Source organism: Bubalus bubalis, chromosome 13 (genome assembly GCF_019923935.1).
Source record: "Bubalus bubalis isolate 160015118507 breed Murrah chromosome 13, NDDB_SH_1, whole genome shotgun sequence".
Taxonomy (NCBI): Eukaryota; Metazoa; Chordata; class Mammalia; order Artiodactyla; family Bovidae; genus Bubalus; species Bubalus bubalis.
Window position 1 is genome coordinate 87,685,806 of NC_059169.1, and position 15,785 is coordinate 87,701,590.

General features: G+C 37.4%; 1 protein-coding gene across 6 annotated transcripts in view; it reads left to right on the forward strand.

The window, feature by feature from the left end:
• Positions 1–15,785, forward strand: part of TDRD3 (tudor domain containing 3) — a 216,896-nt gene that overhangs the window by 110,851 nt on the left and 90,260 nt on the right. For all 6 annotated transcript variants that reach the window (XM_006059568.4, XM_044926882.2, XM_044926880.2 and 3 more), the window contains 2 exons: positions 1,404–1,475; positions 4,105–4,254. In XM_006059568.4, the coding sequence (XP_006059630.1) occupies positions 1,404–1,475; positions 4,105–4,254 (222 nt within the window). The remainder of the gene's footprint in view (positions 1–1,403; positions 1,476–4,104; positions 4,255–15,785) is intronic.

Here is a 15,785-nt window from a genome sequence, read left to right on the forward strand (position 1 = left end):
TCTGCCATTAGGGTGGCATCATCTGCATACCTGAGGTTGCTGTATTTCTCCTGGCAATCTTGATTCCAGCTTGTGATTCATCCAGCCCAGCATTTTTGATGATGTACTTTGCATAAGTTAAATAAGCAGGGTGACAGTATACAGCCTTATTGTACTCTTTTCCCAATTTTGAACCAGTCTGTTGCTCCATGTCTGGTTCTAACTGTTGCTTCTTGACCTGTATACAGATTTCTCAGGAGACAGGTAGAATGGTCTGGTATTCCCACCTCTTAAGAATTTTCCACAGTTTGTTCTGATCTGCACAGTCAAAGGCATAGTCAATGAAGCAGATATTTTTCTGGACTTGCTTTTTCTATAATACAGCAGATGTTGGCACTTTGATCTCTGATTCCTCTGCCTTTTCTAAATCCAGCTTGAACATCTGGAAGTTCTCAGTTTACATATTGTTGAAGTCTAGCTTAGAGAATTTTGAGCATTACTTTGCTAGCATGTGAAATGAGTGCAATTGTGTGTTAGTTTGAATATTCTTCCCTGGTGGCTCAGAGGTTAAAGCGTCCGCCTCTAATGCGGGAGACCTGGGTTCAATCCCTGGATCGGGAAGATCCCCTGGAGAAGGAAGTGGCAACCCACGCCAGTATTCTTGCCTGGAGAATCCCATGGATGGAGGAGCCTGGTGGGCTACAGTCCATGGGGTCGCAAAGAGTCGGACACAACTGAGCAACTTAACTTTCACTTTCACTTTCACTTTGACTATTCTTTGGCATCGCCTTTCTTTGGGATTGGAATGAAAACTGACCTTTTCCAGTCCTGTGGCCACTGCTGAGTTTTCCACATTTGCTGACATATTGATACTTTAAAAGCATCATCTTTTCGAATTATAAATATCTCAGCTATAATTCTATCACCTCTAGTTTTGTTCATAGTAATGCTACTTCAGGCTCACTTGACTTCACACACAGGTTGTCTGGCTCTAGGTGAGTTATCACACCATTGTCCGTATCCAGGTCATTAATACCTTTTTTATATAGTTTTTCTGTGTATTCTTGCCACCTCTTCTTAATCTCTTCTGCTTCTGTTAGGTCCTTATGGTTTCTGTCCTTTATGGTGCTTATCCCTGCATAAAATGTTCCTTTGATAGCACCAATTTTCTTGAAGAGATCTGTAGTCTTTGCCATTCTGTTGTTTTCCTCTATTTCTTTGCATTGTTCACTGAAGAAGGCCTTCTTATCTCTCTTTGCTATTTTCTTGAACTCTGCATATGTTTTATATAGTTTAAAATAATTAATAGGCTTTTTTTTTTTCTGTTTTAGGAATCTACTAAAATAATTGGATTTCTTGTGCATAAGTGTTGTTAAATATATTTTTAATGTATAAATCTGTTTTATAACTCATTTTTCTCACAGAGCTTGTCAAAACACAATAGAAGCAATATTGGAACCGAAGGTGGACCACCTCCTTTTGTGCCTTTTGGACAGGTAATGACTTTCATTTTGGCAGATGAATTTTAATCATCAAAAAGTATTTTTCATTTATATTCATGTTGTGTTCAGTTTTGTGCTGACCTCTTCACTCAGTGGTCATAGGAGTTACGTAGAAATATATTAATTATAAGAAATTGATAATTATGTTTTTTTCCCTTTATTTTAATTAGCGTTTTGGTGTAGATTCTTTTCTGAAGTGCTGTTAACCCAAAGATTCAAAGAACTAAGAGACACACCAGATGTCAATTTAAGACTAAGATAAGATGGTGGTGAGGGCTTTTGTTTTTTGAGAGAGAGAGAAATGCAAATGTAAGAAGTCAAAAATATGCTATAATTTCTCACTTTGTTCATTAAAAAAAAGAGGGAGGAAAAATAAAAGCATCAACAAAAGAATTGATAAGAGACAAAAAAAATTGGAACAAGGAAAGGCATCATTGCACTTTAGGAGAACCTACTGTCCCAGCTGTCCCTTCCAAGACTGTTCTTCTGCCTTCATCCAAAGACCCATCTTAGTCAAAGACTTAATTTTATTTCCAGTTGGTATTTTCCTTTTCAACTAAGGCATCCCTCATCTTTTTCTCACATAAGTGAAACATTTTTATTTCCTAATTATTTCCTAATTTTCAACCACCTTGCTGCAGAATCTTACCTCAAGGGAGCTCCTCAGCTGGCCAGTATCTTATCTTTCTGGTTGTGCTAAACATCACATTGCATTCAAAACAATCTCTCTTAGCTTGTCCCTGCTTTATATCTGAAGAATCCAAGAGTAATCAATCACTCTGACTGCTTGCATCATATGATGCTACTAAAATTTAGCTGTTGGTAACCTGCCTTGCATTTGAGCTTTATTTTCCTTCAAGAGTGCTGACTCAAAAGTGAAGATAAGTTGTGAACACTGCAGCTAGGAAACAGAGACCTACATCTCAGTAACAATTTTAAAACATTTGGTATGAGAAACATATCTAGTTGATCAGGAAATAAATAAGCAGAATGAGTTGAATGGCATCCTCTTCAAAACCCTTTTTTAGAGCATCAACTCAAAATTAAGTAATTCATGCTTGCATCATGGCTATTTTGAAAGTATTTAAAAACATATGCTATTTTTTATTGTGCTTAAGAACATGTGAAATTCAATGTAAAAGGAGGCATGATCCATGCTGATGATATTCTCATTTCTATAGTGAAAAATCCCAAAATGAAAACATTCTATTAACTTATATTTGAAAATAATAAGTACTATTTTCAAAAATTTTCTTTCCTCATAAACATTTTAGGGATAATATTTCTTTCATAAATTACTAACAGAGCCTTATAATTTAATTACTTTCAAGAATTTGAAGTATATATACTCTATAGAGCTCTTTTTTTTTTTTTTTGAGTTCATTTCAGTCACTCAGTTGTGACCGGCGCTTTGCGACCCCATGATCTGCAGCATGGCAGGCTTCCTTGTCCATCACCAACTCCTGGAGCTTGCTCAGACTTGTGTCCATTGAGTCAGTGATGCCATCCAACCATCTCATCCTCTGTTGTCCCCTTCTCCTCCTGCCTTCAATCTTTCCCAGCATCAGGGTCTTTTCCAATGAGTCAGTTCTTTGCATTAGGTGGCCAGAGTATTGGGGTTTCAGCTTCAGCATCAGTCCTTCCAGTGAATATTTAGGACTGATTTCCTTTAGGATTTACTGAAATTTGTCTCAAGAGACTAAAATCCCACAGCTTTGCAGCCTGACTGAGGGAGAGAGTATGTTTTTAGCTTTTGATTTGGTTTACAAGTTGAAAGTCATCTTTCTATATGTAAAAGTAACTATCCATTTTGGAATTAGGAAATATGTTAAAAGTTACAGCTTCAGTAATGTTATTTGTTTATGAAGTCCATTGTGAAAATCTCTTCTTCAGCATCTTAGCCTTGTACATTGGTTAAAGACAGAGTATACTGGCTGTGTGTTGGAATCAGCTATTTTATATGTATATTATCGAACATCTGTATTTCCATAACACATTTATTTGAAAACATATTTTCATTCCTCATTAAAATTACTGAGGTGAAAAATGTTCATTTTATAGGAGTTTTGCTGCTAGGATTAAAAGGGATAATTTAATTCAGGGCTTATTTTTAGACTTTGAGGGCTTTCTTCATTTGTCTCAAGAGACTAAAATCTCAGAACTTTGCAGCCTGATTGGGGGAGAGGGTATGTTTTTAGCTCTTGATTTGGTTTATAAGTTGAAAGACATCTTTCTATATGTAAAAGTAACTATACTACTTAACCCTCATGGATGTTGTGGCATAATGTGGAAATCAGCTCTTAATAAAAAACCAAATTTTCTTCTTGTGCAATAGTCTAGACTTAAAATTTAAATTATTTTAAATCATCATCCTAAAATGAAACTTAGAACTTTTGGTTTAATGAATGTTTTAAATATGCTCCCCCCTTTTAGATGGCTATATTTAGTGTAGCTTTCATTTACTAGTTACAGTTAAAGTTACTTCAGTTAGTTAGAATTATATTTTTATGGGCTCTTACTTGTTGTGATTCAGATATTTCTTTTGAAGATATATACTTTCTTACAAAAAGTTGAATCTCTTCTGATATTACTGAAGCATTTTGTTTTTATTTATTATTACCAGAAGTGTGTGTCTCATATCCAAGTGGATAGCAGAGAACTTGATCGAAGAAAGACATTACAAGTGACAATGCCTGTCAAACCTCCAAATGACAATGATGAATTTGAAAAGCAAAGGACTGCTGCTATTGCAGAAGTTGCAAAGAGCAAAGAAGTAAGAAGCTAAATCATTGCAAATTTCTCTTATTCCTTGCCTTTATGTTCTATTTAGATTACTCACAATCATTATTGTCTTTTCACATAAAGTAACTAATTGAACAAACTTTTGACATTCTTTTTCCATATTCTATCAGTAGAGAATGTCCTGGTATCTTTTGGAGTCTTAAGCTTACACCATTTTACTTGTAAACATTCCTTTTCCAAGTCTCTTTAACAATTCCATTAAGTTGCTTTTGCTGACAAACCATCCTTCTTTTCTCCCTCTTTCTTTTTTTCTTAACAGTTTACTACTGAACACAACAACTTTTTTTTTTTTTTTGATGGCAGAGGGGTTCCTATTATTAGTTGGGATAGATGATACTTTCTGAAGAAAGTTTTCTCCTACAATAGAAACCTTGGAGGGGTTCAGGTAAAAATTAGAAGGTAAATCAATGGCTCAGGATTAACAATTTTGTCAGTTTTCATTCTTAAATATAATGTATAGTAAAAAACAATTTTTATCTTTGCATTTGTACATACTCTCTCTTATTTACTATTATTAGACAAAAGGTTTTCTTTTCATTATTTTTAATTTCTTACTTATTTAAAATAGGTTGGTTCTCTAGTTATTTATTGATTTGTAGCTTTTGAAAAGAAATTTTAGTTCATGAATTAGTTGGTTGCTTAAACAGAATTTTCTTAACCAGTGATATTGAAATAAATTTCTTTATTCAAAACCAGCAATAAACCTTAGCTAACAATTTTTTTCCTATTTGAATTCAAAATTTAAGCAGGGATTTCTTGAATTTTGGTAGTTCTTCCCACAGTGTCATTCTACTATCTGTTTATGATAGGAGGACAAGAGCACAAATTCTAGAATCTGACAACCTAAAAGCATATACTGCGGAGAACTTGGATCAGTTCAGTTCAGTTAGTTGCTCAGTCATGTCCGACTCTTTGCGACCCCATGAATTGCAGCAAGCCAGGCCTCCCTGTCCATCACCAACTCCTGGAGTTCACTCAAACTCATGTCCATCGAGTCGGTGATGCCATCCAGCCATCTCATCCTCTGTCGTCCCCTTCTCCTCCTGCCCCCAATCCCTTCCAGCATCAGAGTCTTTTCCAATGAGTCCACTCTTTGAGGTGGCCAAAGTACTGAAGTTTCAGCTTCAGCATCATTGGATAGATTACTTAAATTTTGTACCATATTCTTTTATCTATGAAAAGATGGTACCAGTGGGACAAGAGCACAGATTCTGGAATCAGACAGCCTAGAAGCATATGCTAGCCTAGAAGCATATACTGCTGAGAACTTGGATAGATTACTTAAATTTTGTACCATATTTTATTTATCTATGAAAAGATGATAGCAGTAGTACCTACTTCATATGTTTACTGTAAGAATTAAAATTGCTAATATTTAAAACAGTTAGGATACTACATGGCACAGATAATGATATTGTTACTGAATTCCTGTTCAGCTGCTTATCATTCAATAATCCAATACTGAGAGTGTTGGTTAAAAGGAAATATGGCTTTATTGAGGAGGCTGGCAATTCTGAGGAGAAAGGTGGGAGTATGTTCCAAAAAGCCAGCTCCCAACTTGCCAGATTTTGCTTGGAGATTCATAGGGGAAAGAGGAAAGGGCTACAGTGCTCATAGGGAGGGGGCTGTCTTCTATTTTCAGAGATGATTGTCTTGATCGCACAATTCCAAGTAGCTATCAAGTCTTACTTGTGATTGGAACATTATCTAAGTCATAAATCTTTGGTTAACTATTTCTGGAGAATAAGGAACAAGGGTGAGGTTTATAGAACAATTAACTAATCTTCAGTCTCAGTAAGCACCAACAGTTTTCTTCATTCAGCAAGCTAAGCTAAGTTAATGTTGAACTAGGGTAGAAGTCAGACATCGTAAGCATAAGATCACAGCCATATCCTAACTAAGGAACAGTGCTGGAATAATGCAGAGGAGCCAAGATCCCTAGTTATAGTTTCACAGCCTCAGTTACAGTGTTAGGTTGTCAAGTCACTTCAGTCAGGTCCAACTCTGTGTGACCCTATAGACTGCAGCCTGCCAGGCTCAATATTCCTTTGCTGTGCTATGCTTAGTCTCTCAGTCATGTCTAACACTTTGTGATTCCATGGACTATAGCCCCCGAGGCTCCTCTGTCCATGGGGATTCTCCAGGCAAGAATACTAGAGTGGTTGCCGTGCTCTCCTCCTTCTTTTGCTAAAAGCCTTCGATTTGACTATTGCTATTCCTCGGTGTTTTCTCTATTCTAAGGCATGTTTAAAAATCACTTTAATATCTCTGAAATTAATTCATTTTATCCAGTTAGCATAAAATGTATTTCTTCCTTTCCTAAAAACTGTTAAAATTATGGAGTTTCAGAAGAGGATATTGAGACTATGTCAATTTCTTAATGATTGTAACAAAGGTGTTATTTTGATTTACATTTTTCTCAAACTTTCTTCCCAAAATTTTGTTTGATGTCTGTTTACTGGACTCTAGTTAATATATGGTAATAGGCTTCATTTTTTAAAGTAATAATTGATCACGTTTTATTTTCCCATAAGTATTTGTAAATAAAGAATCATAGTTTTCTAAAGCAGAGTTTCAACTTTTCAGTTTATATGTAAGAGTTGATTGGAGGCTTAAAACTGTAAGAACATGCCCAAGGTTACCCAGTGACAATTCTGGGACTAACCTACATATATTAATGTAGAAGATTATATCTACGTCTAAGTATCTTTCTATATAGATGAGTATACACATATTCATACTTAATGAGTGTCTGAAAAGCAAAATTATATAACAGTGTAATTTTCCTGGAAAGATATTTTATGTTCATCTATTTAACCACTTAATGTGGGTTTGGTGGAATCTACTGCAGATGACCAAGTGATGTTTCTCGTTCCTTTCTTCCTTTAGTCCTTCGTTCAATAAATATTTTTTTGAGAACATGTAATATGCCAGGGAGTATCTTAAATGCCTTGGTTTAAACAATGACTAAATATACAAAAGATTTCTGCCTTTATCAAGCTTACCTTTTAGTAAGTTAAACAGATTGGCATAGTAATAAGTATGTAAATTATATGGTAGGTTAGAAGTTGATAAGTGCCATGGGCAAAAGTAAAGTAAGATGGGCAGTTAAGGAAGATGTTGGTTGGTCAGGGGAGTTGGGGGGTGGGGGAGTGCAGTTTAAAATAGGATGGTCAGAGGAGGAGAACAAGATGGCAGAGGAGTGGGTGGACGTGGAGCACATCTCTCTCCACAGATATATCAGGAATACACCTTCAGACACAGAAGTGCATGCAGAACACCAGCTGAGAGCAGACACGAGTACCCGACCAACAGAAAAGAATGTATCAGATCAGATCAGTCACTCAGTCGTGTCTGACTCTTTGCGACCCCATGAATCGCAGCACGCCAGGCCTCCCTGTCTATCACCAACTCCCGGAGTTCACTGAGACTCACATCCATCGAGTCAGTGATGCCATCCAGCCATCTCATCCTCTGTCGTCGCCTTCTCCTCCTGCCCCCAATCCTTCCCAGCATCAGAATCTTTTCCACTGAGTCAACTCTTTGCATGAGGTGGCCAAAGTACTGGAGTTTCAGCTTTAGCATCATTCCTTCCAAAGAAATCCCAGGGCTGATCTCCTTCACAATGGACTGGTTGGATCTCTTTGCAGTCCAAGGGACTCTCAAGAGTCTTCTCCAACACCACAGTTCAAAAGCATCAATTCTTCGGCGCTCAGCCTTCTTCACAGTCCAACTCTCACATCCATACATGACCACAGGAAAAACCATAGCCTTGACTAGACGAACCTTTGTTGGCAAAGTAATGTCTCTGCTTTTGAATATGCTATCTAGGTTGGTCATAACTTTCCTTCCAAGGGGTAAGCGTCTTTTAATTTCATGGCTGCAGTCACCATCTGCTGTGATTTTGGAGCCCAGAAAAATAAAGTCTGACACTGTTTCCACTGTTTCCCCATCTATATCCCATGAAGTGGTGGGACCGGATGCCATGATCTTCGTTTTCTGAATGTTGAGCTTTAAGCCAACTTTTTCACTCTCCACTTTCACTTTCATCAAGAGGCTTTTTAGTTCCTCTTCAGTTTCTGCCAAGAATATATAGAACCATGAAAACTTGGTAGGATGAAGGAACTAGGGGGAAAAACAGGAGTGTTAGTAGGACTGGACCTGCCCTCAGCAGGAGGGGGAACTGAAGCAGGGGTCTGATCTCCACATCAGGGCAATTGTCTAAGTCAGAGGAGAAACATTTAAGGCTGAGAGTGAGGCAGGTGATCTGTGACAGCCTAAATGGAATGAGAATCAAACAGTCCTTGCCTCGGCTGTACATTAACGCGGACAGGGATGCAGGTCCCCTGGAAGGCACAGCTGCTGGGAGCTGGAGTTTAGGGATTATGGAGCAGCCAGGGTGAGGGTTGCTGTTGACTGCAGAGAGACAGATTGAGGGGATGTGAGGGAGGAGATTGTGGTGGGAAATGCCTGTGGAGGAAAGCCAGGCAGCCATGGAAGCAAGGGATACCGCTGAGTTATGTGTAGGGGCTGGAGTCATCACCATAGCCTGTCTCTCCACATGCCAGCATTGGCAGCTGAACAATAAAGAGGCTGGCCCACCAAATGCCTGACGCACTGAACTACAGAGTAGGACCCCACCCAGGGTACTCCTTTAACTGACTGATTGATTGATCTATAGAGTAGGATCCTACCCGAGGTGCCACTTTAACTGACTGATGTGCTGATCTACAGAGTAGGACCCCACCCAGGGTGCTCCTTTAACTGACTGATGGATTGATCTACAGAGTAGGACCCCACTCAGGGTGCTCCTTTAACTGACTGATGGATTGATCTACAGAGTAGGACCCCACCCGGGGTGCCCTTTAAGTGATTGATGTGCCAAACTATAGAGTAGCACCTGACCCAGGGTGTCACTTTTAAGTGCCTGGCACACTGATTTACAGAGTAAGACCCCAGCCAGGGAGGCCCCTCTATGTGTCTGACGTGCCGAATAACAGAGAAGGACCCCAGGCAAGGGAGCCCTCTAAGTGCCTGAACAGCTGGAGCTGCAGAGAAAGACTGGCCGAAGAGGCCTACTGACACCAGCTACAAGAGGCTTGAAAAAAGACTCTGATAGGGGCCATAACTCCTGCAGTGGAGGCAGTCTGTGTCACTGCACACTTAGTGCTGCCAGGGTCCCCACAAGCCAAGCAGCTGAACCACCTTCACGCTCAACTGTCACTGGAGCAGAGCTGCTACAGGCAAAAAATGTCTTGCATCTATGCATGCAGGGTCACTTCTGTCGTGTCTGGGCTCTTTGCGACCCTATAGACTGGCCTGCCAGGCTTCTCTGTCAGGGAGCAGGGGGTTCTCCAGCCAAGAATACTGGTGCGTATTGGCCAATACTGGTTGCCATACCCTTCTAGAGTTCTGTATTTCCTCCTGTCCTAGCCACCAACCCCCCCTGAGAACCTGGTGCTGCCAGAACCCTTGCGACCCAAGCAGCTGCACCACCTCCACACTTGGCTTTCACAGGGGCAAACCCAAGTCCTCTGGAGCAAACCCCAGTGGATGACCCATATACACAGGTGAAAATAAAACCACAATTGAAACCCAGGGGCAGTGTGGTTAAGGAAGAAGGCCCAAAACCTTCCCACCAGCTCTAGAAGCTGTAGATTAAATCTACATGATCAGCTAGGCAGATTCTGTGTCTTTATAAAAGGTCATTGAGAGCTCCCACAAAAGAAATCGCACTAGTTCTGATAGTTGTGGACATTGCAAGCAAGAACACACAAAAGTAGGACCAGATTAGAATCTGAGCTGCCCCCACAGTAGGTCCAGAGATCAGCAGAGTGTTGGAGGGCATGCTAGGGAGGTGAGGTGGACTGTAATTCCCTGCAAGGGAAAGAACTCTTGAGCAGTGACTCAAGAAAAACATTCATTTTTCTTATGTTTTGACTTGTTTTGTAGATTCTTTTGGATTTTTTTTCTTTTTACCCCTCTGTTGCAGTTGTCAATTTTATTGGCACTGTGAAATCTAACTAAACTTTTGAGCTTTTTTTTTGTTTTTTTCTCAGTCACATTTTTTATTGTTGTGATAAATCTCTGCCTCTCCATTGGGCTTTTGCAGTTCTGAGGAGTTTTCCTTTTTTTTTTTTTCCCCTTTTTCTTTCTTCTTCTGTTTTTTTTTTTTCCTTATCTCTTTTATAAATTTAATTTTTTTAAACCTATTATATTCTTTCTACATTTATTCCTTTGTTTGCCTTTCCTGCTTTTCTTTTCACCTTGCAGTTAGTCTTTAATGTATATAAATCTTCTTCATCTACCTTTATTTAACTTTTCATATCTATTCTTTCTTTCTTTCCTTTCCTCTCAACATATTTGTTAGTTTTGTTTTCATTGCTTTATTCCCCATTTGGCACCTTGCTTTAGTTTTGTTTTCCAGTTTGTGCTTTAGTTAGTTTTGTTCTTAACTGGTAAATATAATTTTTATTTCCTTTGTTCACCAGGTCAATCTACTGTACTTTATTTTTGTTGGACTGTATTGACTTTGCTCATGGGTGTATATGAGTATATTCCATTTTTTAAATTATTATTTGTCTGATTCTGTAACTGCTATTTGTCTGGGATTCATCTTTGGTTTCTCATTTTTGGATATTTGTTTTAATCTCAATGCCATAACAAACCACTTGTGAAATGTTCATTCCTGGCCAGAGATCAAGCCTTGAGACTTTGGAGTGGGAGCACTGACTGCAAAACCCTAGACTAGCAGAGAGCTAATCTTAGGGAGTATCAAAAAGTGAGTATTCACACAAAGGAAACCACTTGAATACAAGACCTGGCATCACCCAAATACCAGTAGCACCCTGTGCAGGATGCCTCATCTAAACAACAAACAAAAATACAAACCCAGTCATCAGCAGACAGAATTACCACCTCACTCAGCTTTGCCCATGAGAGGAAAAAGAAACAAAAACTCTGCACAAATATCACCCTATAGGAAACTTCCACAAACCATTGGAACAACCTTAGGAGGGCAGGAACCAAAAGGAAGAAAGAATTCAACCTTGAAGCCTGGGAAAAGGAGACCTCAATCACAACAAGTTAAAAAAAATAAAAAGAGAACTACTACACAAATGAAGAAATAAAATAGAAACACAGAAGTCCAAATAAATGAAGAGAAAATAAGCAAACTACCTGAAAAAAAAATTCAGAATAATGATAGTAAAAATGATCAAAAACCTTGAAAACAAAATGGAAAAAATGCAAGAATTAATTAACAAAGACCTAGAAGTATTAAAGAATTAGCATACAGAGACAAACAACACAATTACTGAAATTAAAAATACTCTAGAAGGAATCAGTACCAGAATATCTGAAGCAGAAGAACAAATTAGTGAGCTAGATGATAAAATGTTGGAAATAACTTCTGAAGAGCAGAATAAAGTAAAAAGAATGAAAAGAACTGAGCATAGTCTAGAGACCTCTGAGACAATATCAAATGCACCAATATTTGAATTACAGGGGTCCCAGAATAAGAAGAGAAAAAGAAAGTGTATGAGAAAATTTTTGAAGAGATTGTAGTTGAAAATTTGCCCAACATGGAAAAGGAGATCATTGATCAAGTCCAAGAGGCAAAAAGAGTCCAATAGAGGACAAGCCCAAGGAGAAACACGCCAAGACACATACTAATCAAACTAACCAAGATAAACACAAAGAAAGAATATTAAAAGCATCAAGGGAAAAGCAACAAGTAACATACAAGGGAAACCCCTATGCTGATCTTTCAGTAGAAACTCTACAGGCCAGAAGGGAATGGCAGTATATATTTAAAGTACTGAAAGGGAAAAATCTACAACCGTGATTACTGTACCCGGAAAGGGTCACATTCAAAATTGATGGAGAAATAAAAAGCTTTTCAGACAAGCAAAAGTTAAGAGAATTCAGTACCACCAAACCAGCTTTACAACAAATGTTAAACCGGCTTATATAGTCAAGAAATACAAGAGAAGAAAAAAGATCTACAAAATCAACCCCAAACAATTGAGAAAATGGCAATAGGAACATATATATCAATAATTACTTTGAATGTAAATGGCTTAAATGTGCCAACCAAAAGACACAGACTGGCTGAATGGATACAAAAATAAGACCCATATATATGCTGTTTACAAGAAACTCACTTTAGACTTAAAGACACAAAAAGGCTGAAAGTAAGAGGATTGAAAAATATATTCAGTGCAAATGGGAAGCAAAAGAAAGCTGGAGTAGCAATCCTCATATCAGACAAAATAGACCTTAAAATAAAGGATATTATAAGACATAAGGAAGGACATCACATAATGATCAAGGGATCAATCCAAGAGGAAGACATAACAATTACAAATATCTGTGCACCCAGCATAGGAGCAAGTCAACAAACATTAACAGATGTAAAAGGAGAAATTGACAATAACACAATAATAATAGGAGACGTTAACACCCCACTCACACCGATAGACAGATCATCAAAACAAAATAAGGATACAAGGATCATCAAAACAAAATAAGTCTTAAATGATATATTAGATGAGATGGATCTCATTGATATATTCAGGACATTCCATTCCAATGCAGAATATATCTTCTTCTCAAGTGCACATGAAACATTCTCCAGGATATACTGTTTCTTGGGTAACAAATCAAACCTCAGTAAATTTAAGAAAATTGTAATTGTATCAAGCATCTTCTCTGACCGCAATGCTATGAGACTGGATATCAATTACAAGAAAAAAAACTGCAAGAAACACAAACACATGGAGATTAAACAACATGTTTCTAATTAACCAACAGGTTACTGAAGAAATCAAAAGAGAAATCAAAAAATTTCTAGAAACAAATGACAATGAAAACACAACTCCTATGGGATACAGCAAAAGCAGTTCTAAGAGGGAAGTTTATAGCAATGCAGTGCTACCTCAAGAAGCAAGAAAAACATCGAATAGAAACCTAACTTTACACCAAAAACAACTGGAAAAAGAAGAACAAAACCCTCCCAAAATTGTTAGAAGGAAAGAAATCATAAGGATCTGAGCAGAAATAAATGAAAAAGAAATGAAAGAAATAATAGTAAAGATTAATAAAACTAAAAGCTTGTTCTTTGAGAAGATAAAATTGACAAACCTTTAGCCAGACTTATCAAGAAAAAAAAGAAGAATCAAATCAGCATAATTAGAAATGAAAAAGGAGAGGTTACAACAATTCAGAAATGATAGACAATGTAGAAATACAAAGGATTATAAGAGACTATTTTGAACAACTTTATGGCAATAAAATGGATAATCTGGAAGAAATGGACAGATTCTTAGAAAAGTTCAATCTTCCAAGACTGAACCAGGAAGAAATAAAAATTATAAATAACCCAATTACAAGCACTGAAATTAAAACTGTGATCAAAAATCTCCCAAGAAGCAAAAGCCCAGGACCAGATGGCTTTGCAGGAGAATTCTGTCAAACATTTCAAGAAGAGCTAATGCCTATCCTTCTAAAACTCTTTCAAAAAATTTCAGAGGAAGGAACACTTCCAAACTCATTCTGCAAGGCCACCATCACCCTGATACCAACAAGGAAAACACACAAAAAAGAAAACTATAGGCCAATATCACTGATGAACATACATGCAAAATTTCTCAGCAAAATTTTAACAAACAGAATTCACCAACACATTAAAAAGCTCATATACCATGATCAAGTTTGGTTTATTCCAGGGATGCAAGGATTCTTCAATATATGCAAATCAATCAATGTGATACACCATATTAACAAACTGAAAAATAAAAACCATACGATAATCTTAGTGGATGCAGAAAAAGCCTTTGACGAAATTCAGCACCTATTTATGATTAAAACTCTTCAAAAAATGGGCATAGAAGGAACCTACTTCAACATAGTAAAGGCCATATATGATAATCCTACAGCAAACATTGTTCTCAATTGTGAAAAACTGAAAGCATTCCCCCTAAGATCAGGAACAAGACAAGGGTGCCCACTTTCCCCACTATTATTCAACATAGTTCTGGAAGTCCTAGCTATAGCAATCAGAGAAGAAAAAGAAAAGGAATCCAGATCGGAAAAGAAGTAAAGCTCTCACTGTTTGCAGATGACATGATACTATACACAGAAAACCCTAAAGATAGTATCAGAAAATTACTAGAGCTAATCAGTAAATTGAGCAATGTTGCAGGATACAAAATCAATACACAAAAATCATTTGCATTTCTATATACTAACAATGAAAAATCAGAAAGAGAAATTAAGGAATCGATCCCATTCACCATTGCAACAAAAAGAATTAAATAGGAATGAACTTACCTAAGGAGACAAAAGAGCTGTACACAGAAAATTATAAGCCACTGTTGAAAGAAATCAAAGACAAAATAAACAGATGGAGAGATAGTCCATGTTCCTGGGTAGGAAGAATCAGTATTTTGAAAATGACTATACTACCAAACACAATCTACAGATTCAGTGTGATCCCTATCATATTACCAATGGCATTTTTCACAGAACTAGAACAAAAAATTTCACAATTCATATGGAAACACGAAAGATCCTGAATTGCCAAAGCAGTCTTGAGAAAGAAGAATGGAGCTGGAGGAATCAACCTTCATGACTTCAGATTATACTACAAAACTACAGTCATCAAGACAGTATGGTACTGGCACAAAAACAGAAATATAGACCAATGCAACAACACAGAAAACCCAGAAATAAACCCATGCAATTATGGGTATCCTAATTTTGACAAAGGAGGCAAGAATATACAATGGGGCAAAGACAACCTCTTCAATAAATGGTGCTGAGAAAACTGTACCAGCTCCATGTAAAAGAATGAAATTAGAACACTTCTGAACACCATACACAAAGATTAACTCAAAACAGATTAAAGACCTAAATGTAAGACCAGAAACTATAAAACTCTCTGAGGAAAACAAAGGCAGAACATTCAGTGACATAAATCAAAACAAGATCCTCTATGACCCACCTCCTAGAGTAATGGAAATAAAAACAAAAGTATACAAGTGGGACCTGATTAAACTTAAAAGCTTTTGCACAGCAAAGTAAACTATAAGCCAGGTGAAAAGACAATCCTCAGAATGGAAGAAAATAATAGCTAATGAAACAACTGGCAAGCGATTAATTTCAAAGATATATAAGCAGCTCATGCAAGTTAATACAAGGAAAACAAGCCAATCAAAAAGTGGGGAAAAGACCTAAACAGACATTTCTCCAAGGAAGACATACAGATGGCTAACAAACACATGAGAAGATGCTCAGCATCACTCATTATTAGAGAAATGCAAATCAAACTACCTCTCAGCAGCCAGAATCACCATCATCAAAAAGTCTACAAACAATAAGTGCTAGAGAAGGTGTGGAGAAAAGGAAGCCCTCTTGCACTGCTGGTGTAAATTGATATAGCCACTATGGAAGATGGTACGGATATTCCTTAAAAAACTAGGAATAAAACCACCATATGAC